This window comes from Phoxinus phoxinus, assembly GCF_949152265.1.
Source record: "Phoxinus phoxinus genome assembly, chromosome: 24".
Lineage (NCBI taxonomy): Eukaryota > Metazoa > Chordata > Actinopteri > Cypriniformes > Leuciscidae > Phoxinus > Phoxinus phoxinus.
The window spans coordinates 25,819,735-25,844,564 of record NC_136899.1 but is presented as its reverse complement, the minus strand read 5'-3'; the positions used below and the strand labels follow the sequence as shown (position 1 = coordinate 25,844,564).

Sequence of the window (24,830 nt, the reverse complement as noted above, 5' to 3'; positions counted from 1 at the left end):
GTGTATGACGAGGTTACCTGGAGATACGGGGCTGGGCTCAGGTGGAGGCTTGACCTCAGGTACGCCTGCTGTGTTCGACAGGACTCCCTCTGCGCTCTCGAAGCCCATGATGTCCCCCGGCGCCCCCTGCTGGACCTTCAGCAGCTGCGCCAGGAGCATGGTGACCGCCGTCTGCGTGGCAGAGGCCGACGCCTCTCCGTCGGGCTTCCCCGGCGCCGGCGGAGACGGGGGTTTGGGCATCGGGGGGGTGCGGGCCCCTGATGGAGGCGGCGGGGGGGGTTTGGAGACCGTGGGGGGCGGCGGGGGTTCTGGGGGGCGTTCAGACTCCGGTGGGCCAGCGGGTAAAGCCTTCGTCAGCTGCTGCAGCGTCTCCGGGTTCATCTTCGATCCCACGGTCTGGGCGAACTGGGCCGATCCCACCGGGCCGCTTTTGGACTGGAACAGGTTCAGGAGCACGGCCAGCTGTTCTTGGGTCAGTTGGGAGTTGGGAGCTTTGGGGTCTAGAGGAAAAAGAGCAGGGATGCTTGAATGGCTTGTAAATTATGGGTTCTTGAGTACTAAATCAGACTCTTATTTTGTTATTCATTGCTTCATTCGCCTTTTGTCTTGCTTAGTTGGGGACATTTAATGTAATATTCAACAATATTATTGATCCGCCTGCATTGACCATTATATCATGAGAACTGAATTGAGCTGGCGATGACATTGCGGTTTTCTCCAGAGTGGCTTAAAGGGATAGTTCAGTTTGAAATTAAATGTTGGTATGTTTTAGCTTACCTCAAGGGCATCCAAGATGTAGGTGTCTTTTTTTCCGCAGTAGTTTCAATTTTGATATTTTTAGGTCAAACCGTTTTTGTCTGACAGTCATATCATGCGGGTCTATGGTCACTGTCTCAAAGAGCATGCACAGAGTCCAAATTAAAACAATTCCCCATCGTAAGTGCACATTGATGGCCTAAGACACGAAAAAAGCGGTTTGTGTGAGAAAACAGTATTTATATCGTTTTTACCTCTTATACACAGCCACGACCAAGTGATGTGAGGGCGCGGGCGCTTCCTTCTGTGTGACGTGTATGCAGACTGGTGCATAGATGTATACACACTAGATGTCGCCTTGGCTACGGCAGTTCATTGGAACATTGGAATCTTTAATGCGACATCTAGTGTGTATACATCTATGCACCAGTCTGCATACACGTCACACAGAAGGAAGCGCCCGCGCCCTCAGATCACTTGGACTTGGCTATGTATAAGAGGTAAAAACGATATAAATACTGTTCGTTTTCTCACACAAACCGCTCGTTTCGTGTCTTAGGCCATCAATGTGCACTTACGATGGGGAATTGTTTAATTTGGACGATGGGGAATTGTTTTAATTTGGACTTCTCTCTGCATGCTCTTTGAGACAATGACCATGGACCTGCATAATATTTTACATCTTGGATGCACTTCAGGTAAGATATAACATACCAAAATTTTATTTCAAAGTGAACTATCCCTTTAATATATAAAAATGAAGCATCACTGAGCTTACTTAAGCTGGACTGTGACGCCATTTTCTTCTAGACATAAACTTTGTTGCATTGTTCAATCAATCAATTTTTATTTATAAAGCGCTTTACAACAACCAAAGTTGATCAAAGCGCTTGACAGAGACAAAAGTACAGACAAAAAAAAAAAATACAATAAAATAAAATACAGAACATCTATAAAAATCATTATGCTAATCAGTTGTCCATCAGGTGTCAAAAGCCAATCTAAAGAGATGGTGCTTCAGCCTGGTCTTGAACAGGGGCAAGCCCATGATGGCGCGTAATTCCAGGGGCAGAGCGTTCCAGAGCTTTGGCCCCGCTACCGCAAAGGCACGATCACCCCACTTTTTGCACCTGGACCGTGGGACCACCAGCAGATGTTGTTCAGAGGAGCGCAGGGCTCAGCTGGGCTGGTGGAGGGTCAGGATGTTACATAAATAAAGAGGTGCAAGGCCATGGATGGAGCAGAAAACGAACAGTAGGATCTTAAACTGGATTCTGAACTCGACCGGGAGCCAGTGGAGAGAGTGCAGGACAGGAGTGATGTGGTCATGTTTACGGGTGTTGGTAAGAAGCCGGGGCGCTGCATTCTGGACAAGCTGTAGACGGTGCAGAGGCCTGATTTAACCCGATGTAGAGGGCATTGCAGTAGTCCAAGCGTGAACTAATAAAAGCGTGGATTGTTTTCTCAAGGTCACTACAGCTGAGGAATGGTTTGACTTTGGCCAACCGACGAAGCTGGAAGAAACTTGCCCTGATCACAGAGTCTACCTGTTTATCGAGCTTCAGACTACTGTCCAAAATCACTCCAAGATTCCTGACTACAAAACTGAGGTGGGTGCAAGATCGGGAGCTGCCTTTGTTGAACTAGAGGCATCAAATAGAATAAATTCAGTTTTTGAATCATTTAGACAGAGCAAATTCTGTGACAGCCAATGTTTAATGTCATGCAGACATGTCTGGATGGACTGTATGTCTGGGGAGTTCTGGGCAACTGGCAGATAGATTTGTACATCGTCTGCATACAGATGGAAAGAGACATTATGCCGGGATATCACAGAACCTAAGGGGAGCATGTACAAGGAAAATAGAACAGGGCCGAGGATGTAACCCTGTGGCACACCAGAGGAAAATGGGGCTGGAGAAGAAGAGAGATCATTGATCATCACAGAAAAAGTTCTATCTGCTAGATATGACTTGAACCACTGCCGCACGGGTCCTTGAAGGCCCACCTGCTGGGCCAGACGGGTCAGGAGGATAGAATGGTCCACCGTATCAAATGCTGCAGTAAGGTCCAGCATTACCAACAGCACAGGTTTTTTAGCGTCCAAGGATAGCAAGATGTCGTTCTGCACTGTTATCTCTGTAAAGCTACTTTTAAACAATATGTATTGTAAAACGCACTATATAAATAAAGCTGACTTGACTTCAACAAACAGAATTGGGCCGGGATGCCATAAAACTTCTAGCACTTGTAAACTTCAGTGGACTTTATCTTGTGGTTATTTCCGTGTCAGGGAAACGTGCATACCTATGCTCTACTCTAAGCTGTTTTCTAGTATAAATAGTGCAAATAAAAATTCCAACAAGGAAAAGTGCACTGTAAATACCCAGATGATACACTTACTTAACTGAAAACATTAAGTGTTGAATGTTGGACACTAAACACAGCTTTAAAGACAACGTGAAACCAAAACTGACTTCTTAAAGGAATATTGCAGTGTTTATTATAAATGATGTATAGGTGCACATCATCATTATTGTGTTAAACTCATGTTCCTGGTAATCTTGAATCAGAATAAGTTCCTCTTGCAGCATCTCTTCTCTTCTCTGATGATGTGGGCGGGGCTATAACCTGTCACTCACATGAGATCAGCCAATAGCAAACCACAACCATCCAATCAACTCCACACACACACAATCAAGCCCCGCCCACATTTAAAATAACCTTTCATATGCTAGATGGCTGTGCATAGTTAAGCACACAGTGTATGGGATGTAGTTCGGGACACTACTAATCTGAGAGCAGGTTTGTTGAGCGTGAGCGGATGTCTCACCCAGCAGGGCCGCAGTGCTGGCAGCGTTCGGGCCTTTGAGTCCTCCAGCGGCAGGGAAGCCCTGAGGAGTGTTACTGCGACTGTCGTCCAGCCCGAGCTCCTTACGGGGAGCTTTAGGAGCCGTCAGATCCTCCGGCATCTGCTTCTGCCGCCGGCGCTTCTTACTCCACAGCTCATGACAATCCTGCCAGAGAGGGAGACTAGAGAGAGAAGCAGAGATCAGATCAGATCAGATCAGATCACGGCACAGAGAGAAGCAGAGATCAGATCACGGCACAGAGAGAAGCAGAGATCAGATCACGGCACAGAGAGAAGCAGAGATCAGATCACGGCACAGAGAGAAGCAGAGATCAGATCAGATCAGATCACGGCACAGAGAGAAGCAGAGATCAGATCACGGCACAGAGAGAAGCAGAGATCAGATCACGGCACAGACAACACGACGTGAAGTATTGTGTGAAAAATGAAGCAGAGGCTAAATTAAATTTACACGCATTTTCCAAAACATTATTCGAAATTGAGTGAAATAAAGACATATGCATTACATATTCTATAAATTATATTAGTTTGAACTTTGTGTTATTTGATTACTTTGAAATGAAAATAACATTGAAACAAAAATAACATTGGAACAAAACCAATCAAACAACATTGAGGGGGTGATTTATTTCAATAATTTGATCATTATCTATATTTTAGAACAAAATGTGACCGTTCGCAAACTGTTTTACATTCACAAACAGCCGCTTTAAGCACTCCGAAAAAGCACAATAGGGCACTTTAAAGCATAGCTGCTACAATAAAAATAAAAAAACACACAGAATAAAAAGCAAAAACAACACAAAATCGCTCATACTCAGGCGGAGGCATCTTGGCCGGATCCACATCTTTGAGGAAGTCGCTGTTGAGAGCTTGTTCTGCAGTGCAGCGTTTGCTCGGGTCCAGCGCCAACATGTGGTCGAACAGATCCAGGGCCATCAGAGGAATACTGAAGCATTGAGACGAACAGTCACTGCACAGATATCACTGAGGGCGTTCTCTCTACACGTCTAATGCTACCTTCAAATCATGTCGCAATAATCATTTTCATGAATTATGCACACATTAAAGCCCCACAATGGTGTTATTGCCACCGGGAATTTCTGCATTGCAAATAGGAAGTTCATCAATTAAAGAATCATGGTTGAAGCAAATAAGTGTTGTGAAGACATTGATGAAGAAAAGATTGCCACAAAATACTAATTGAGCTGGTTTATGAGGCGACAGGCTCTCTGTGACTCCCAGTGGCAGCAGGAGTGTAATAAAACAGATAAAGCATCGATTACACTAATACTCATTAGCACTAAAAAGCGTCCTGTCTTTACCAGAAATCACACGAGTTCTTGAGTAAAAACATCCCAGGAAAACTTGAAGGCATCATAAAGAGTCTAATAAAGCAAACGCATATCCATACACAGTCAAACAAAAATGTATTCAGACACCTTCAACATTTCTCACATCATCATCAGTTTATTCACTATAGTTTAGAAAATGGTGATAAAATATGAGCAGAACTCAGTTGATATTTGACAGGTTTTGTCCATCCTTCTGTTAGACTAGCCTGGCTAACGCCAGACCCAATTCTCGTTGAGAGTTGGGTCTGGGAACCACATGTGCATTTTCTCGTATTTGAGGCGTGGTTTACGAATGCCTGGCGCCGTTTATTGGGTGCTAAGAATGTCTATCAAAAGCGCCTGTACGTAGCTCATAGCCAATCGTTTCCATTATACCAGATGACGTATGTAGAGCGACAGGAAGAAGACGATGGGTAAGATATTTTTGTGTAAACAATGACGTTCAGCGACTATTGCCGTTTGTGCAAGATAAACATGAGGGTCGAAGGTATATATGGATATAAACAAACTGCTTAGTTGTGTCGCATAGATGTCGTCATCGTCTTGCTGCTCCCTCCCCGTTCTGTGATTGATGAGGCGAAAATCTGGTCCATGGTATCCCGACTGCCTTTCAACGTGAATAAAATCGCGCTGCGCAAAGGCAGTATGGGGAAACCCAGGCCACTGTTAGACTGTCTCACACATGAATTATGTTGAATATCTGTCAGCTGATAAATTTAACTACACAATTAGATAATACCAGTTTAGCTCAACCAGTGACCAAGCAATGCTTCATTGTGTTCAGTGTGTGTGTAAAAGAGCATTAGCAATTACAGACACACACTTCAGAGAACATGATCAGCTCAAAGTGTCCGGATCAGTTCTGGTCCCACATGTGTGTAAATGTCACTGGTAGTCTCTGTGTGAAGAGTTATTGGGTATAATACGTCATAGTTTACTTTATTTTGCTCTCCTCACTTACATAATGAACTATAGTGTCCTGCACACACTAGCGAAAAATATCAAAACTTATATCTGGTGTCTGGATCATTTTTGGTTTGACTGTACATGTTGTAATGCTTCACACATTGTAGTCGTGAGCTAACAGACTGAACTGGTTTACTCACAAGGCGAACTCTTCCCTTAGCCTGCGCCGGTACTGTTTCTTTGGTTTCATGGTGTTGAAGTAGGGCAGCTTGATCACGTCTGGCCACACGGCAGGGCAAGGGCTTCCACAGATGCGACTGGATTGGACACAGGTGTAAATGTTAGCGAATCTCAACCCGTTCAAGTCTGGATCTCCAACAAAACTAGTGTTGTCAAAAGTACAGACTTTGGTACCAAGTCGATACTGAAATATAAACAAATGTGAGGCTTTGAGCGCTGTTGAGCGGAATCATGAACACCTCTGATAGGCCGTTGTGCTCACGAGCCAATCACAGACAAATCTGATGAGCTCGTGAACACAACGGCCAATGAGTGGGGTTTATGATTTTTTTAAATTTCAGTATCGACTTGGTACCGAAGTCGGTACTTTTGACAACAGTAAACCAAACAGGGACGTTTTTTAGATGTTGACTGTTGTTACCTTATGAGCTCTAGCTGTGCTAGCTCCTGATTGGCCTGAAAGATGGGCTTCTTTGTGAAAAGCTCTCCCAAAATGCACCTGTGTGACATGAAAGGATTAAGGTAAAAATTAGAGTGATTATATGATAAACAGTAGGGCTGCATGACATTGGGGAAAACACTTACAATTACTTTTTTCTGTTCTACAGTTTATTAATTAACTATAAACACTCGAGAGGAGCTTATTGACTTAATTATACATGTACGTTTGAATATATCGGCCATGGAGAAGTGTTTATGAAAACTATCTTGTGCAACTGAGACATTTCAGTTTATGTTTGAGTGTAATTATTATATCTTAAAATAAATAGCAGTCCAATATATTGTATATGCACTGTTATTATTATTATTTGAACCTTTAATATTATAGTAATGTGCCAAATTAGAGGTTCCCTGTATAGTTTAAAGCATTAGTTGGGAAAGGTTTTTTCTGAATAATCGGCAGACATCATTCTGGATAAACGGCTATCGGTATTGGCGGAGAAATTGGTGCATCTCTACTTAAAATAATTTTAATTTTAGTTGTAAATTTGTGATTTATAGACATGGAAAAGTCATGTCAATTAATAAAATCTTAAAAACACCATGGGAATTTCCATCCATATTTTTTCCAACCTGCTTGTCCAGTGTAGGGCATTTTTATGAAAAAATATCCATTTTATAAAGCAACGCGCATGCTTTCCTTGTGCAAAAAAACAAAATTGAACACTATTTACAAAATGTGAATCTCCAACATGAGTTCACAAGAGCACCACGACACACGCGTGTTGTGTTGATGCATTGTTTTTTCGCGCAACAAAGCTATCAGTATCGGCAGATATCCTTCTGAATAATCGGCTATCATAAAATTGAGGTTATATGTACAGATGAAACTGGAAAAATTAGCATATCTTGCAAAAGTTAATTTCAGTAATTCAGCTTAAAAGATGAAACTAATATATTATATAGACTCATTACTAGGGGTGTAACAATATATCGTGTCACAATACATCGCAATACAAAAATGCAACAATATGTATCGTAGACAATGACAATATTGTGATTAATTCACCCAAAATAAAAATTACTGTGCGAGAAAAAATTCAAGTTTACAGAGTTTTACTGTCAGTACTACATTAAAATACTATATATAATGTTGAATATAATGTATAATAATGCAATGGGGGAATATTTGTGTGTCCTTATGCCAAATGTCTTTTGTTAACAGTAAAAAGTGTCCTACATTATTTTAAATATATCTAGTCAGTGACAGTGCAAGCTTATTTATACCCACAATGTAATGTAAAATTTAGCATTTTAATCAACAGTAAATTTGTTGTTTACCTTTTACCATATGTCTTGGAGTATCGCAATAATATCGTATCGTGATAATGTATCAAATCGTGACATGAGGGTACTCATGAGATAAATTAGATATTTCAAGCCTTTATTTGTTATAATTGTGATGATTATGGCGTACAGCTTATGAAAACCCCAAATTCAAAATTAGAATATTGTGAAAAGGTTTTCATAAGCTGTACGCCATAATCATCACAATTATAACAAATAAAGGCTTGAAATATCTCACTTAGCATGTAATGAGTCTATATAATATATTAGTTTATATATTTTAATATATTAGTTTCACCCTTTAAGTTGAATTACTGAAATAAATGAACTTTTGAGATTATTTAAAAAGTAATTTTTTGAGTTTCATATATATATCATGCAGCCCTAATTGCTAGCATGGCGTGTTTGAAGTGCTGGCTCACCCGCAGCTCCACACGTCGATGGCGGGCGTATATCGTTCTTCTCCCAGAAGCAGCTCGGGGGGGCGGTACCACAGAGTGATCACCTTATTGGTGTAGGGTCGACTGGAGAACGACAGAACCAGTCAGAGTCAGCTCTACTCAGTTTACACATCTCAGAACCGCATGCTGGATCGGGTCAGGGAGATACGTACCTCTCTTCAGAGTTATACAGACGAGCCAGTCCGAAATCTGCCAGCTTGATCTGACCCCTGCAGGACGGCACACATTCACACAATCAGATATGATATGAAGTTACACTGAAACTTTCTTCACAATGATTTGGACTAGTGGCAGTACATTTCCTCATTCGTATACGAGGGTGTTGATAGCATATATGTGACCCTGGATCACAAACCCAGTCTGGAGCCGCACGGGTATATCTGTGGCAATAGCCAACTATACATTGCATGGGTCAAAATTATAAAATTTTCTATTATGCCAAAAATCATGAGGATATTAAGATCATGTTCCATGAAGATATTTAGTAAATGTCCTACTGTAAATATATAAAACATGTATTTGTGTGAGTGAATGCAGCACAATCGTGAACATAAATGCACAACTTTAAAGGAGATTTTCTCAATGTTTACATTTTTTGCTCCTCAGATTCCAGATTTTCAATAGTTGTGTCTCGACCAAATATTGTCCTATCCTAACAAACCACACATCAGTGGAGAGATTATTTATTCAGCTTAAAAATAAAAAAAATTACCCACGTTTTGTGGACCAGGCCTTATCGGGCCGATAAAGATAACATTAAAACTGATCATATGTCAGCCAATATCGATATGTTGGCCGATACATCGTGCATCCCTAAATAAAACTATATAATAAAGTTCTCATTTTCTCTTCCATGTTAAATTTCCTTAGTATAATGACTTTGGTTCGCTTGAAAAGGTTTGTTGTGAAATGGCCCTGACAGCACATATTTAGGCATCAGTCAGATGTTATATTTGATATAATATGAAGATACAATGAAAATTTAGTTCCGTTATCACATATTCACGTTTTTGAAGTTTACATTGACATGATAGCGTTTTAAAATTCTCAAAAATTGCACATTGGAACCAGATTCAAAGTGTGTGTTCTCGAGCTCCAAACACTGTTACTGTGCAAATGAACGGCCAGAACTGTACACATTAAAAGTTTTCTATGTTCAGTTAGAGCGGTGTCGTGTTAGCGGCCCCTAAGTTAATAACAAATGATCTTTGCATCGGAAGTGAATCAAAACTAACTTTCGCTGGACAATAACTTTATTCTAGAGCTGCTGTAAAGCCAAAACAATCTCTGTTCCTATTAATTTCCTATCATCACTGTAAAGCTGCTTTGAAACAGTCTGTATTGTTGAAAGCGCTGTATAAATGAAGACTTGACAATGATTTGGACTCATTTCCTCAGTCTCATCTGAGTGTGTATGAAACGATGTGCATGTCTTCTGCACTGACTTGTTATTGAGCAAGATGTTGGAGCACTTGATGTCCCTGTGCAGAAAGTTCTTCTTGTGGCAGTAATCCAGTCCTTCCAGAAGCTGCCTCATGAAAGACTTGATGTGGCTCTCGTTGAAGTGCACGAGGCCCGACTCCAGGAGACCCATCAGGTCGTGGTCCATGTACTCGAACACCAGGTAAAACGCCCCTGTGAGACCAACACACACTCGTTACACACAGGGCTTGACATTAACACCCGCCAACACACCAAAGCTGCGTTTCCACCGAAATTACCCTGAACAATTTGTCCCAGGAACTTTTTTTGCCCCAGACTGGTTGCTTTCTGCGTTTACACCGCGGTCTAAAGTAGCGGGAAGATTATAAACTGCGCTCGACGGCTCCGCCCAGTCTGCGACGCACAGTAATCAGTTTTGAGCGCCACATTTATAAAAAGTATGGAGGAGATTCAAACTGTGCTGCAGTTGTTTGTGATGTATTGGTTTACTAACGAGGAAATTTACAAAACTGCAGAAAAGAGACGAGCACCGACACTAAAGTGTGTTCAGAAAGCTCGTAATGCTAGATATAAAATTAGACGATGTGGACATTGACAGTGAGACGGCTGGGACGAACGCGCAGAAAATGTCCTGTTACACAAATATGCTTAATAAAGCCTGACCCTCGTCGTCGGTCCAGCTGTGTGTTTTTTATTTTTATTATTAAAAACACTGCATGAAGCCACGAACCGCAATAGATCTTTAAAAATGGCGGTTAAAATAGAACACATTAGGCGCTTTTCCATTACAGATTTGCGCAAAACTTTTTTGATTGATTTGATTTTTTCTAAATGTCAACAAAAAACGAATGCGCAATGATGCCGTTTCCATTAACCGATGTTATGCGACTAAAACTTTATTTTTTCCTCTCACGAGAAGTCATTCCAAAAATCATGGCAATGGACGTTGGTAGGTTTAATAATAATTAAAATAGGTTTATGTATCTCAGCCACTGCACTGGCCGTTATCATTAATGGAAGAAGACGTGGGTGTGTTATCCAATCATTAATGGCGAGGAAAGACTCTTATACTGTGAGTGTTTCTCCCTCATTTCTGCTCCGAGGTCTTGATTGTGGAGTTCTTTGAGGTTTAGAATCCAGTATTCCTGTAATTCTTTTGTCTTATATAAATTTAATAAAGAAGCCTCGTATTCTGTCCAAACACACCGCGTCATTACGTCAGAATAGAATGAAGTGTGAGCGTAAAAACTTTTTTGCGATAAATGGGAGTTTTTGCGAAATTGACGTGTTTCCATTGGGCGTATTTTCAATTTGCAATTTAAAGGGGAATGGAAACACGACTAATGTTATTATCCAACATCATACATTTTTTTGATGTTCTTTGTACTTTTTCACCTTTCAACCACAAACGTGTTTTAGGAGGACAGATCAATAGAGTAGTGTTAATTTTGTCACCTATTTTTAATTTAGTCTTAGTCTTGTGCCAAATGTCCTTGTTAGTTTTAGTCATATTTAGTTATTCACATATCTTTTTTTGTTAGTCTAGTTTTAGTCGACTAAAAGTCTCATCATTTTAGTCTAGTTTTAGTCAAAAGAGAACTTAAGGTATCTTAGTCAAGTTTAGTCAAGTTTTAGTAAAAAAAATTGTCTTTTTTTAAATAACACATTATTACTGAGATTATTTCTGATTAACATTTCAGTAAAAAAGTGTTTCACATATCTCAAATTTTGGTAAAACGTCATAATTACCTGACAAAATACACTTTTTGAATGATTTTTGTTGAATGCAACTGTTAAACATGTCTGGTTTTCAATTTCTGATTTAGGAGACACATTTACAAATTATGAAACTGTTCTGTATTTTATTTTAACCATCACAATTCAAAAGCTGGGGCCCAACAGACTCAAAGGCGCGGGAAGAAGTTTAGTTGGGGGTGCTGAGTTTTTTCAGTCACCACTTTTGAATAAGAAACAATATCAAGACTATAAAACTTGTCAAAACTCCACGAATCACAACAAAGTGTATCGTGAGAACACTCGTTTGAACAGCGCATACACTCGAACTTGACTGAACATCACATTTTTGACTTTATTGATACTGCTTTTAATCGTAATGCAACGGACCGGTCAACGGGACATAACCTAAGCCTTTAAAGAAAAGGGTTATTAGTCTGTCATGTACAATAAAAAAGCCTGCACAGCGACAGGAAATATAATTTAACACAAAAAGCCTGCCTAGTGCTAACATTAGACGCTCCTCAGGTTTTTTTTTTTTTGAGCGGTGTGTGGACAAATTCTTTCTACGCACACACATCATTTTATGTAACAATCTGTGCGTATGTTTAAAAAACATTTTTTTTAAATGGCTTGGTGGAATTCTAATGAAGAATGCACTTCTAAGTATAACACACCGTTGCCATGAAAAACAGAGCGTTGCCATGGATCGTTGCCACACACAGGATTCTAACCGTAAAGACGGAGCGCATTATTTTCTTTAGTGGAAGCAATACAATCGTGACCAGCATAATGTATGTGCCAAAACACCATAGCTTCGTAATGTTACTTGAGCATCAGCGCGAACTCATTCGGGATATTTTAAAGGCGTACAGCTGATGAAAAAGCAGAGACGATTGTAGACGAAAATGAAGAGAGATTTTATCTTAGTTTTTATTTTATGCTAAACATTTTCGTCTCGTCTTTTTTCGTCAACAATAATGCATGTTAATTTAGTCTTAGTCAGCGTTTTTGAACAGTAGTGCAGTCTCGTCATCGTCTCGTCTTAGTCATGGAAAAAAAGGTAGTTGACGAACATATTTCGTCTCGTCTCGTCTCGTCTGACGAAATTAACACTACAATAGAGGAAGAGAGGAGATGCTGGATGACAGGATTTAGTTTGAATAATAAAATAAAATGTTATAATATATTTTTTTGTAATATATATACGGACAAATTGGCCGTGAGTGAAAAAGCTCATTTCAAACCCTGATGACGCCAACATTAAGAGGAACACCTCTGAGAGCCGGCGATAAAGACGGGTTATTTCCATACCTTTGTCGTTCTTGAAGTCTAAGGCGTCTTCTTTGTCGGTGACGATCTCCTTCATGTTGATGATGCTCTTGTGGTTGAGCTGCCGCAGGATCTTGATCTCCCGGATGGCTGTGATGGGGAAGCCCTCCTTCTCGTTGTCCAGGCGCACCTTCTTCAGGGCCACCAACTCCGCTGGGGAAGCGAGGCCGGAGAGATGGATTAGCATCATGAGGGGATTAATGGCCTGTGACTGCGTTAGCATACACATCTCTTAAGGCCACCGTGAACTTGAGCACAGAGAACGAAGAGAAGACTACACTTTTACATCGAGTAGAGCGGCACAACATTGGGAAAAAACTGACATTGCAATATTTTCTGCAATATATATATATATATATGTATATAATTGTGAAATAAAAAAAAATGCAGGAGTTTTCACCAGATGACTTAAATAGCTATATTAGTACATAATTAATTATTCAAGAGTGATTTTGTTGAGTTAATCCTGAGAAATTATTTTTTACTCTGAAGGCAAGTGTTACTTACCGTTTTATTAAATGGCAAAATCATTTTAGGGCTGAACGATTTAGGATTATTTGAGTGTGTTTTACAATAAAACACACACAAAAAAAAAAACTACAATTCTACAATTCAAATGTTAGGTTGATATCTCAAAAAATGAGCGTTCAGTGAGATTTAGTTTGGGCGCAGTACCACACTTCTCCACTAGTGGACATTACTGCACATATAAGGGCGCCTCCATCTCCATATGTGGTTTGAGTCTGAACCATTATTTTTACAATTTTCATACAATTTATGAAGTAGACATCCTATTCAGAAGTAGTGTTGGAAGTTCGGCAGATTTTTTAATGAACTCAACCTCTAAGAAACAGAAGATCACGTGTGTGCATTATAGCTCGCCGCCACATCACTAATGCTGAATCTATTAGTGTTTTCTTTATATTTAAAACATTTTCAGACCTTTTTTTCTAAAATAATTGAATGGATGCTATCTTTTGAACTCTTGGCATGAACACAAACTGAGGTTTCTACCATTCTTTCATGATTTTTCATGTTCATCACTATTTCAAAATAAAGGTCTGAACACGCCTTAGGAGTATGAACATATTCTTGTTGCAAATTGATAAATTATGGCTCCTCTGTAATTTATTTTGAAAATCAGTCACCAAATATGTAAACTAGAGATTGTAAGCTTTCAAATGATATATAGTTTGTCAAGATTAGATTAGGTTTAGTATAGGATATCACTGTTTTAAATATGTAATGGCGTTAAATAAATTTCAGCTTGCTTGATGAAAATAGCAAAGCCATATCGCAATATCCATTTTATTTCTTTTGAGAACTTCCTTACCGGTGTCTTTGTCCTTGGCTTTGTACACCTGCCCATAAGTCCCTTCTCCAGTGATCCCAATGATCTCGAACTTGTCGACACACCGCTTTCCCCAGTCGATCTCGGTTTCCTTGATCTCTCCAAAGCGTGGCCCACAAATTCTGCGATGCAACCAGAGAAGCAGATTTTGGCATTTGCTAAAGAGAGAATGTGAGATGATGTGAGAAGAGATGGTTTGGTGGCATACTTCGGTCTCTTGCGTGGGATGGGCATCTTCTTCTCGTCCGGCGGGCTGTGTGGGGATCCGGGAACGATGCCCGGGAGCTCGGGAGGAAGAGGCAGGTCTGAGAGGAGCGCACGCGCTTTCCTTTCCGGCTTGTAGTTTTTTTTCCCTGTAGTTGCTGAAGAGTCTTTCAAGCTGCTGACATTGAAGGAAAGGAAGCCATCAAAAACAATAAACAATACAACAATGCTAATATATGTGTGATATGGCCAAAACAATAAAAAAAAAATCATATCAGTCGATATTGATAATTATCAGCGATAAATGTCAAATCTATATTTCTTCCAAGTTTAAAGGCAGATTTTTGCTCCTAAAGTGAAAGTTGTAGAAACCAGAGCATTAATTGTGCTTTTAAACTGATCTTTATTGTCAGAACATGACAAACACTTCATGTTTTTGAATTCTTAACACTTTTCCAGTCATTTTTCCCTCAACAAAATAAATATCTTAATAGAAAAATGTATTTTATAGTTTCTGCATTTCCTTGACACCGGTTTGTGTCGCCTGATGGCACATGCATCTTCCACACAGTTTGCAATATTAATAATTTGACATGTTTGGTCTCTTAGAAATGCTCATTTGACAGTGTGTTGACAATAGTAGTAGCTTGAGTTAGGATGCAGATGTAAATTATGTTTATTAACAAAAACGGTAACATCTGTAAAAAAAAAAAAAATTAACACCATTTTTTTTTTAATGGTAATATTTTAATATTAGGGTTAGGGTGTTTTAGTTTAGTTTTTCCACAGATTTGTCCCAGCGTGCAACTGAATGCTTTTTCAAGCGTCTCCATACTTTAAAAAACACGGAAAACTACTTTTAAACAGGAAAATATTAAATATTTACGTACGTTTACAGCGGGTCTGTTCGCACGGGATTAGCATTACCTGAGCTAATTTTCCCGGACCTTTTTACTGAAAGTAAACGCCGCCGTAACCTTCACTGATGTTGTCCGTGATGATCACTGAGATGCACATTGGGACGGGACTAAAGTCACAGAGAAGCTCTGGTAAGAATTACTGTACCCCACCTCTCCATGTTACACTAGTCCTGTCCGAATAGGGCTAAAGATGAATTTAGAAAAGAAACCTGTTGTAGTATTGTACAAATACATCGTTTCTTATCTTCACTGGCGTGTCTCTTAGGTGTCGAGGACTAGTGCATCTTTGAGCCGACGTTCAGTACGAGTAAAACCCTGAAGTACTGTTCAAATCAGATACTCTAAGACTTTTACTCAAGTCGTTTTGGAATTGACCCTTCGCAGGGAGCTTGATTGACAGGCGATCTGACCAATCATACTTCGCCATCCGCCATTTTGTCCGACAGAGCAGTCAGGAGAGTTAGTAGATTAACATGTGAGGATTTGAGCTTGAGAAGCGGAGTGTACTGACGTCTTTCCGCGGTTAAAACAACATTCCTTCTGATGTTCATTCATGTTTATTTGATGCTATAAATGAACTAGAAGGAAGAGATGATCGGTTCACGAGCGGCTTTAACTGAGGCGACACAGCGATCTGACACACACATTAAAGAGCCACAAATCGCTATTTATTGTTCACATTTATTTTAGAAAATGACCAAATTTGAAAGGTGAGACTTTGTTTAATATGTTTAATATCAAAAGAAACCGAAAAGTAAGCTGGTCTGTGTCTGTCAGTGTGTGTCAGTGTCTCTCTGCTCCGCGATGTGTTTTTCACTGCGTGAGAACATGTGTGTGTGTGTGAGCGGCGTCGGACATAGCAACAGTAACTAAGGGGGGCGGGTCTTTGCGAATGGTCAACTGATGACTTGTAACGGAGTCATTTTCACTGTAAGGTATCTGTACTTTTACTCAAGTATTGTTTTCAGGAACTCTTTACAGCTCCGTGAGCGAAATATTCAGACGCACTCTTTAGCGATTTCTGATATTTTCACAGATGAATTTAGAAAACAAACCTGTCGCTTGCGTCCACATGATCCAGGTTGTTGGGAGCCGGTGGAAGAGAGGCTACAGCCGCTTTCTCTCGCTCCTTCTCCTTCACCGGCATGACCGGTCCTCCCTTCTTCTTGTCCTCCTTCCCTTTGGCGTCTCTGGCGGGCAGCGCGGCGTCTGCGCTCCTCTTGGGTCGCTCCACAGGAGACGGAGGCTGGCTGGACACGGGGGTTCTGGGGCCTTTCTCACACACCGGCGGAGGCGAGGGGGGCCGGGTCTTCTTGAGTGTGTGGTTGGACACCGGGTTGGGCTGAGGAGCGCTGGAGGACGACGAGCCTTTGGTCGGGGTCGAGGCGTTGCTGGAGGTTTTGACGCGAGCGGCTTCAGCGGCTTTCGGGTGAGGCAAGGCAAGGTTATTTATAAAGCACATTTCATACACTACGGCCATTCAAAGTGCTTTAAGCAGAATTAAAATAATCACAAAATAAAAGCAAGGAAAATTAAAACTGTTATAAAAGGAATTAAGAGATATATGATACAGTTATAAAAGAGTAATAAGTTGCATAGATAAACTTCTCATCTGGGAAAACACCGGTGTATCATATTTTTCACAACTCCCAGTTTTACTGTGAGATTTCCCATGGTGATTACACTGTCTGTGGCGCTCTTTCTGTGCGCTTAAGAAATATATTTGATGTATATTTCCCTTAAATCGGACAGGAGGAGCGCTAGGACTCACGGGGTCACCTTGGGTTCACTAACCCATCAGTCCAAACCCCAAAGATTTGTTCTAGGAATGGACTCGATCCAGTCCGACCCCACAGAACCTCGAGTTTAATCACGTCAAACTAGTGTTACTGAAATTTAAAAACGTGCCGCTTTGAGCGGAATCACGAACGCCTCTGATTGGCCGCTGTCTTCACGAGCTCATCAGATCTGTCTGTGATTGGCTACAATGATCAGCGCTTTAAAAACATGAAAATATACACAGGGTTCCCACACCTCGGTTAACTTCAAATTCAAGAGCCTTTCAAGGACTTACCAGGTCCAGTGCCCTTAATGTGGGGACACATTTATTGTGTCCAACAACAAGCGTTGAGGTACCATTGTAGTAGTTTTGTGCGCTTGAACGTCATGGCATCGTACAACACAAAGTACCTAAATAAACCATAAATGCGCATAACTAACGTAAATAAAGCAAGCTAGTGCATAGGCCATGAGGTGTCGGTGAAATAACACATTGGCGGACCAGAGGGGAATAATATGGATTTTTTTTCCCAGAAAACTTCATGCACAAAATAAATTCAAGCACTTTTAAGGCCCTGTATCTATGCATGTTTATTTTCAAAAACTTTCCAGGACCTTGAATTATTATTTGTTCAATGGTGCTGACAGACGCCTGCTTGTGCTTTCAAAAGCTCACGTTTAAAAAAAAAAAAACTCAAACACTTCCGTGCGCTGATCATTGTAGCCAATCACAGACATATCTGATGAGCTCGTGAACACAACGGCCAATCAGAGGCGTTTATGATTCCGCTCAACGCCTCACATTTAAAAAAATTCAGTTTCGACTTGGTATCGAAGTCGGTACTTTTGCCAACACGACCTCAAACTCACGACTCCATCACAGACCCAGGTCATCAGCATGGTTTCATCTCTCAAATTCCCCAATGAAGTAATGTATGTGGGTCTCTTACCTTTCACCTTCTTCTGCTTGCTGAGCTCGGCGGCCAGGCTGCTCTTCAGGGTCAGTGTGCTGGGAGAGAGGCTCGAGGGCCGGCTCCGGGACCGGGAGTGGCGATGGCGACTGCGGGACCGGGAGTGGCGGGTCGACGGGTACGGGCTCCGGCTGCGGGACTTTCCCGTACGCCTGAGAAGAGCAACAGCAGAGTTAATGCCCATGATTTACTCATCCTGAAGCCATCCTAGGTGTATAAGACTCTTCTTTCAGAACACAATCTGAGTTATATTGAAAAATGTCCTGGCTCTTCCAAGCTTTATAATGGGAGTCAATGTTAAGAAGTCCATCAAAGCGCATCTATTCATGATAAAAGTCCTCCACACGGCTCTGCGGGGGTTAATGAAGGCCTTCTGAAGCGAAGTGATGCGTTCGTGTGAGAAAAATATCCATATTTAAAACTTCATCGACTAAAATAACTAGCTTCGGCAGACACGAACGCATCGACGCTTAAGCTTACTCCTCCTCCGACTGCCGTAAAGTTATAAATATGGATATTTTTCTCACACAAATGCATCACTTTGCTTCTGAGGCCTTTATTAACCTCCCTTTAAATCTGTAAAACAATCTTATTACTTCACAAGACTTAGAATAAAATGCTCGACTCATATGGATTAATTTTATGATGCCTATGACATTTTTAGATCTTTTCAGGAAACTTTTAGAAACCAAATTTGCATTAAGAAGATTAACTAAAGTCTATGGTATGACGAGTAAATGACAGAATTTTCATTTTTGTCTGAATTATCCCTTCATGCTTTTTGCACATGCTTTGTGACTGTCAAACCATAACTACAATAAAGCACTGTAAAAGTAACAAGGAAGTAGTCAATACAAGTGCACCTTTTTCTGAAGTCACGCATTAGAATTGTGTCAAAGACAAAGTAATAATTTCTTTAAGAAGACACCACAACTATAACAATAACACAAGAGGAACAAAATAGTTGGAAATAGGGCTGTAAATGATTAATCGCGATTAATCGCATCCAAAATAAAGGTTTGTGTTTACATAATATATAGCCTGTGTGTATTGTGTATAATTATTTTGTATATATAAATACACACACACACGCATGTATATATATATATATAAGAAAAATGTGTTATTTATATATAAAAAAGTTCTATTTATATATCATAAAAATATATATGCAGTATATAAATCCAAATATTTCTCAAATATATACATGCATGTGTGTGTATTTATATATACAAAATAATTATACACGATACACACACATATATTATGTAAACACAAACTTTTATTTTGGATTCGATTAATCGTTTACAGCCCTAGTTGGAATCCCTTTCAGAACCGCTGATGAACGATAAACACTGACAGCCAATCAGAATCCACCTCGACTTTAAAATGTATGATGCGCATGTTTATTCATCACACTCACATACACTTATATTGAAAAGTATTACATCAGGTTAGACATCATTGGTTCTTGTGCGTCTTAACCACTCAAGACACAGTTTCTACAATGATGATTTTAAGCCTCGTTCACAGCGATGGATCACGATCACATGACTATGATGACCCCAAACTTGTGAACACGTGTTCTGATCAGCATGAGGGCGAGTAACTTCAACAGAATAACCATGTTTGGGTTGGCTATTTGATCAATCTGAAGAACGAATAATAAAAACACACATGCATTGCTAAAACCATCAGCTCAACATGGAAAACATTAGCATTGATCTGATGGTTTCTCTAGATCAAAGCAATATTTAAATACATAGATCAGATAAACTTTGGTTTCCTGTACTTAATATGAAGCCACTTTTTAACTTTTTCACAATGCAAGTTGCATTTAATCATTATAAGAGACTTATTGCTTTAAGGAAAGATGGAACAATGCAAAAACTACATAACAATATAAAACTTAGACATGTTTAATCACCAAAGGGGCATTTCCAAAAGCAACCACAAACTTCCTGTGTCCTTTATTTAAAAACAACAAACAGCTTTTTATTCCGAAACAATTTACCATTAACAGAAGCGTCCGATGGGAGATAAACCTCTGACTGAACCTCGAGTTTAAAACACCGTCTCTATTTGGTCGTCTAATCACCTGACAGTGAGACGGATAAAGCCACATTATGACTGAACCAGCCAATAACAACGCAGTCGTGGCACTTCATTTGCTTCTCAAAATGAGATTATGGTTCGGCTATCAGGTTTATATTACAGACAGCATTATGCCTAAAACAACATCTGAGTCCTTTATAAAACTTAGGCCTGGTTTCACTGACAGGGATAAAGCCAAGATCAGAACATGCAAGTATCTTTTATAAACATGCCTTAGAAAGAAACATTACTGGTGTGCATCTTGACTGAGACAATGCACTGATATTAGGGATGTCAACGATTAATCGACGATCGATTAATTGTCGATAATACATTTAATCGATACAACTTCTCGATCATCGATTAAGCAGGTTCATGCGCGTCCGTGCTGCTCAAACACGAAACACAAGCGAGCGCGTTTGGGACCATTTTACACCTTCATTATGACTAAGTTTGTGTGTTCATTCGCAGCCTTTGTTTTGTGCAAATGTAAGTTGTAATATTGTGTTTATTTTGTGTATGCCTCTATATCTGATTTATCTTATATTGGATGCATCCCTTGAATGAACGCAGTAGTGCGCGTGATCAGCTTCAGCGCACGCGGCTCAAGCGGCACTGCACGACTGATAATGAGTATTGGCAGGACTGTCATATTACAGAACATTATAAAGAGAACAATATTGTAATAAAACTTTGTGCATTATTTGAGTTTAGTTGCCGTGTCGCGTTGCTCCAGGAAGAGCGCGTCCACGACATGATCATTCTGAATGAATGGCACGTAACTTAGTTCAAGTTCACTTGTGCATTCGCATCATTTTGTGCAGAAATAATTTGTAATATTATGTTTATTTTTAATATATCTGATGAATCTCATATAGGATGCGTTTCTTTGAGTTAAATAACGCGCTAGGGTGCTCAAGTTTAGCTATTCATTCAGCGCGCGCGGCTCAAGCAGAAATGCACGACTAATAATAACAATGAATAATTTGGGACTGACATATTACACAACATGAGAACACTATTGTGTTAAATGGTTGTGAGTGCATTGGGTTTAGTTGCCGTGTTCAGTGTGTTTAGGGAGAGCTCGTCCACAGTCACACACTCTGCATCTGAGGCGGCGCTGGTGACGCGTTGTATAGTAGTCATTATATTTGATAATTAAATAATCAATGACATCGAAACATTCATCCATCGATCATGGGAATTTGTGAAAATTGACATCTGTAAACAACTGTTACAATAAAACATAAATTGAGCAATTTGTATTCAGTATATAAGCAATATTTAGCTTTTTATGTTAAAGACACTATTGATACCATGAGAAATTTACATTCTCAGGAAAATAGCCGCTTATCAGTTAATCGTTAATCGATCGATAAGGTCAGTCAACTAATGATTAATGAATTAATCGATAATTTGCATCCCCAACTGATATATTTTTTTCTCTGCAAGTTGCTTTCAGTTAAAGTTTCAGTTCACCGAAAAATGTAAACTCTGTCAGTAATGACTCTCCCTCATGTTGTTCCCCGTCAGACGTTCTTTCATCTTCAGAACACAAATGAAGATATCTTTGATTAAATCTGAGAGCTGTCTCACTCCTCCATAGGCTCACTATTGGCCGACGCTGGTCATGTGTGTGATGCTGGCCAATAGTGAGCCTCCGTTCTGACGTACACCCCAGAAGCGCTGCGCTGTTACACTACGGGAACTCACTCAGAGCAACACACCGAAGAACATCAAGAGTTCAATAAAGTCCTTCTTTTTTTGTGTGTTTTAGCGCATAAAAAGTATTCTCGCCGCTTGATAATCTTAAGGTTGAGCCACTGACTGTAGTCACTTATACCATGGTCTGGGTGAATACTCGATTCTGATTGGCTGCAGGGTGTCCATTAAAAAGTGATGTAGGACACCTAGTAAAGGAGATCTAAAGCCGTTAGATTTCGATTGTAAAACGAATTAAAATATAAACTAATGTTTTAAAAATGTGTTATTTGGCAAGTGCACATGGTATAAGCGGGTTCACGCCTCGCCGTCGTCCATTAATACCTCACAATGGACACCTCGTCGGGCATTAACCCTCACTTGGACTATTTAGTTCGGTTCATTTGGTCCGGACCAAGGGAAAAAAATTATACTTTGTAGCATTTTTCAGGCGTTTTGGTTCCTTTTCACACCACACTGATCGCTCTGGTCCGAATCAGTTTATGAAACGAACCAAAATGCAGTCACGTGACAACATCCACATCACTCGTTGGCCAGATGAGTCTTGAACGTATATTCATAACTGCACTTTTATTGTCAGAATTAACGTGCGGGAAAATTCCAACAGAACTGACGGAAGTAAACAAAGAGGAAAACCCGGCAGACAACACGCCGCTTTTTACTATGGAGAAATGACTTTGTGGGCTGATTGTATCCCTGGTCATAGTTTATTATATTAGTTTGTCTACACCACTTTAGGCAAACAATAACATTTGAGAATGAAGCGAGAATGCGGCTTGAAAATAATGTTTTATGCAATGCACGCAGCGAGTCACTTCAGGAGGAGGCAACGCGTGCATTAATGTTGCTAAACAGTGACATAATGCACAGCGCGGCTGACTACGGCAGCTGGTTTAGTCCAAAAATGCGCAGTTCTTTGGCAGTTGGGTCTGTTCGAGGTCGGATCACGTTCTCACCACAAACGAACCGCTCCAGAGTTCGTTTGAAAGCGTACCGAGACCACCTCTCCTAGGAGGTCTCGGTACGCTTGTTTGGTCCGCTTTTGGTGCGCACCCGAATGCGATTGCTGCATTCTCACCTGCCCAAACGAACCGCACCAATTCGGAAAACGAACTCTAGTGCGATTCAACCGAACTAAACAAGGCAGGTGTGAAAGCACCCTTTACTAACTTTCTGGGCCGGCGAGTTTCAATTACAACAGAAGCCTATTGAGGAGTGAGACCGCTCTCAGATTTAATCACAGATATCTTCATTTGTGTCCCGAAGATGAAGGAAAGTCTGACGGGGAACAACATGAGGGAGAGTAATAATTACTGACAGAGTTTATATTTCTGGGTGAACTAACCCTTTAAAACCACTCGAACGTGCATTTTAGTCTGGGACTATCTGAAGACCCGTCTGAGAAACCGGGGTTAGTGTTATTATTAAACACACATCGGGTAGAAAGCAGACTCCATACGTAGCAAAGTCTGAGGCTTCAACCTCCAGTGTGTGTGTGTGTGTGTGTGTGTGTGTGTGTGTGTGTGTGTGTGTGTGTGTAGAATGTGGAAAGAGTCAACAGTGGGAGGAAAGACTGTTTTAAGGTCAAACAAATCAAACCAAAATGTCTTCTTCACTTACTTAACTACAAAGTAGAAACAAAGAACTGTTTGTATAGTCTTCAACAACACACACGTGAAATACACACACACACACTTCCATTAACTGCGCTTTCCCCATTTCAGATGCTTCTATATCATCAAATTCAATTTACGAGTATGAACTCAGTCCACAATTCTTTCCAACTTTTACTTTAGAGTTAAACCGTTCTCAGGCCTCTCGATGAAGTGCTACTAATAAAAAACAAGGCAAATAAAACTAGTTTAAGATCCTTGTAAAATTGCATTTGTATCTGACAGAGAAAAGCGTCAATTAAAAAAACAGTTATCACAATTATATCCTTCTCACAGTTCCAGGCAATTATTTTAACACATTAAAACTTAATATATTCCTGCATATAAATGGAGCAGAATAACTGTAGTTGCTGCCAGAATAACAGCACTGGTTTTATTAGCTTACTATTGTAAAAACAGTAGATAATATGTTAAACAGTGCAAGTTTCGTTTCTTTCATTTTAATTTATGAGTCGCATAGTATATTTGTCAACCCTCATTTAAATAGAATTAAATGTCCTAGAAAACAAAAAAAGAAATGCAACTTGCGCAAGTTTTACATGATCACTCGTACTCGATTCTTTCAAACATTAAAAACAATTATTGGCTGTAAATTTGTTCAAATGAATGACACCTTAATACACATTTATAAGCCTAAACCTAGCTAAACTGCAAGTACAAAATACAATAGTATACGATAGAATATTTAATTATTCAGATTACAGTCTTTATAAATTGAATAAATAAAAGGATAAACACCCAATGAGTGTTTTTTATTCATAATTTTGCAGTTATGATTTCCCAGAAGGACATGAGCGCACCACAATTCCAACTTGCAAATTATATTTAGTGTGTACATTTTTTTTTAAGTATTTACAATAAACAATACTACGGTTAATTTACATATCTTGGCTATTTATTAAGAAATATTCTTTGTTTTTGTATGGGTTTTGATAAAACAGTTAAGAGACCAGCATATCTCCATGTTTTGGATTGTATAATCTTTTCAGCTATTAAAGTAACTAACTTTTCACCCTAGCAGTCAAATATTTGCATTTATGGAAGATTGTTTCTGCCACAGTATAAAGAAAAAAATGATTGAGTTATAAATTGAAAATCTAAAGATGTCAGCCCACAAAATTTTCTTACAATTGTGAAATGATATCTTACAGTTCTCGTTTACGAATCGTACACTGCATGTTCTGGTCCCAGTAATAACCAAATATACAGCATTTACAAACCCTCGCAAA

The 24,830-nt window shown here is 39.9% G+C and overlaps 1 protein-coding gene across 2 annotated transcripts in view; it reads right to left on the bottom strand.

Moving 5' to 3' along the window:
* Nucleotides 1-24,830, bottom strand: part of cdk13 (cyclin dependent kinase 13) — a 30,404-nt gene that overhangs the window by 2,992 nt on the left and 2,582 nt on the right. The window contains exons 2-14 of one of the 2 annotated variants that reach the window (XM_079602742.1): nucleotides 18,092-18,264; nucleotides 16,418-16,784; nucleotides 14,447-14,620; nucleotides 14,221-14,360; nucleotides 12,870-13,040; nucleotides 9,824-10,013; nucleotides 8,531-8,587; nucleotides 8,340-8,441; nucleotides 6,551-6,628; nucleotides 6,090-6,206; nucleotides 4,446-4,577; nucleotides 3,590-3,789; nucleotides 18-500 (exon numbers count right to left, since the gene is read on the bottom strand). In XM_079602742.1, the coding sequence (XP_079458868.1) occupies nucleotides 18-500; nucleotides 3,590-3,789; nucleotides 4,446-4,577; nucleotides 6,090-6,206; nucleotides 6,551-6,628; nucleotides 8,340-8,441; nucleotides 8,531-8,587; nucleotides 9,824-10,013; nucleotides 12,870-13,040; nucleotides 14,221-14,360; nucleotides 14,447-14,620; nucleotides 16,418-16,784; nucleotides 18,092-18,264 (2,384 nt within the window). The remainder of the gene's footprint in view (nucleotides 1-17; nucleotides 501-3,589; nucleotides 3,790-4,445; nucleotides 4,578-6,089; nucleotides 6,207-6,550; nucleotides 6,629-8,339; nucleotides 8,442-8,530; nucleotides 8,588-9,823; nucleotides 10,014-12,869; nucleotides 13,041-14,220; nucleotides 14,361-14,446; nucleotides 14,621-16,417; nucleotides 16,785-18,091; nucleotides 18,265-24,830) is intronic. The other variant, XM_079602743.1, reaches the window with a different exon arrangement.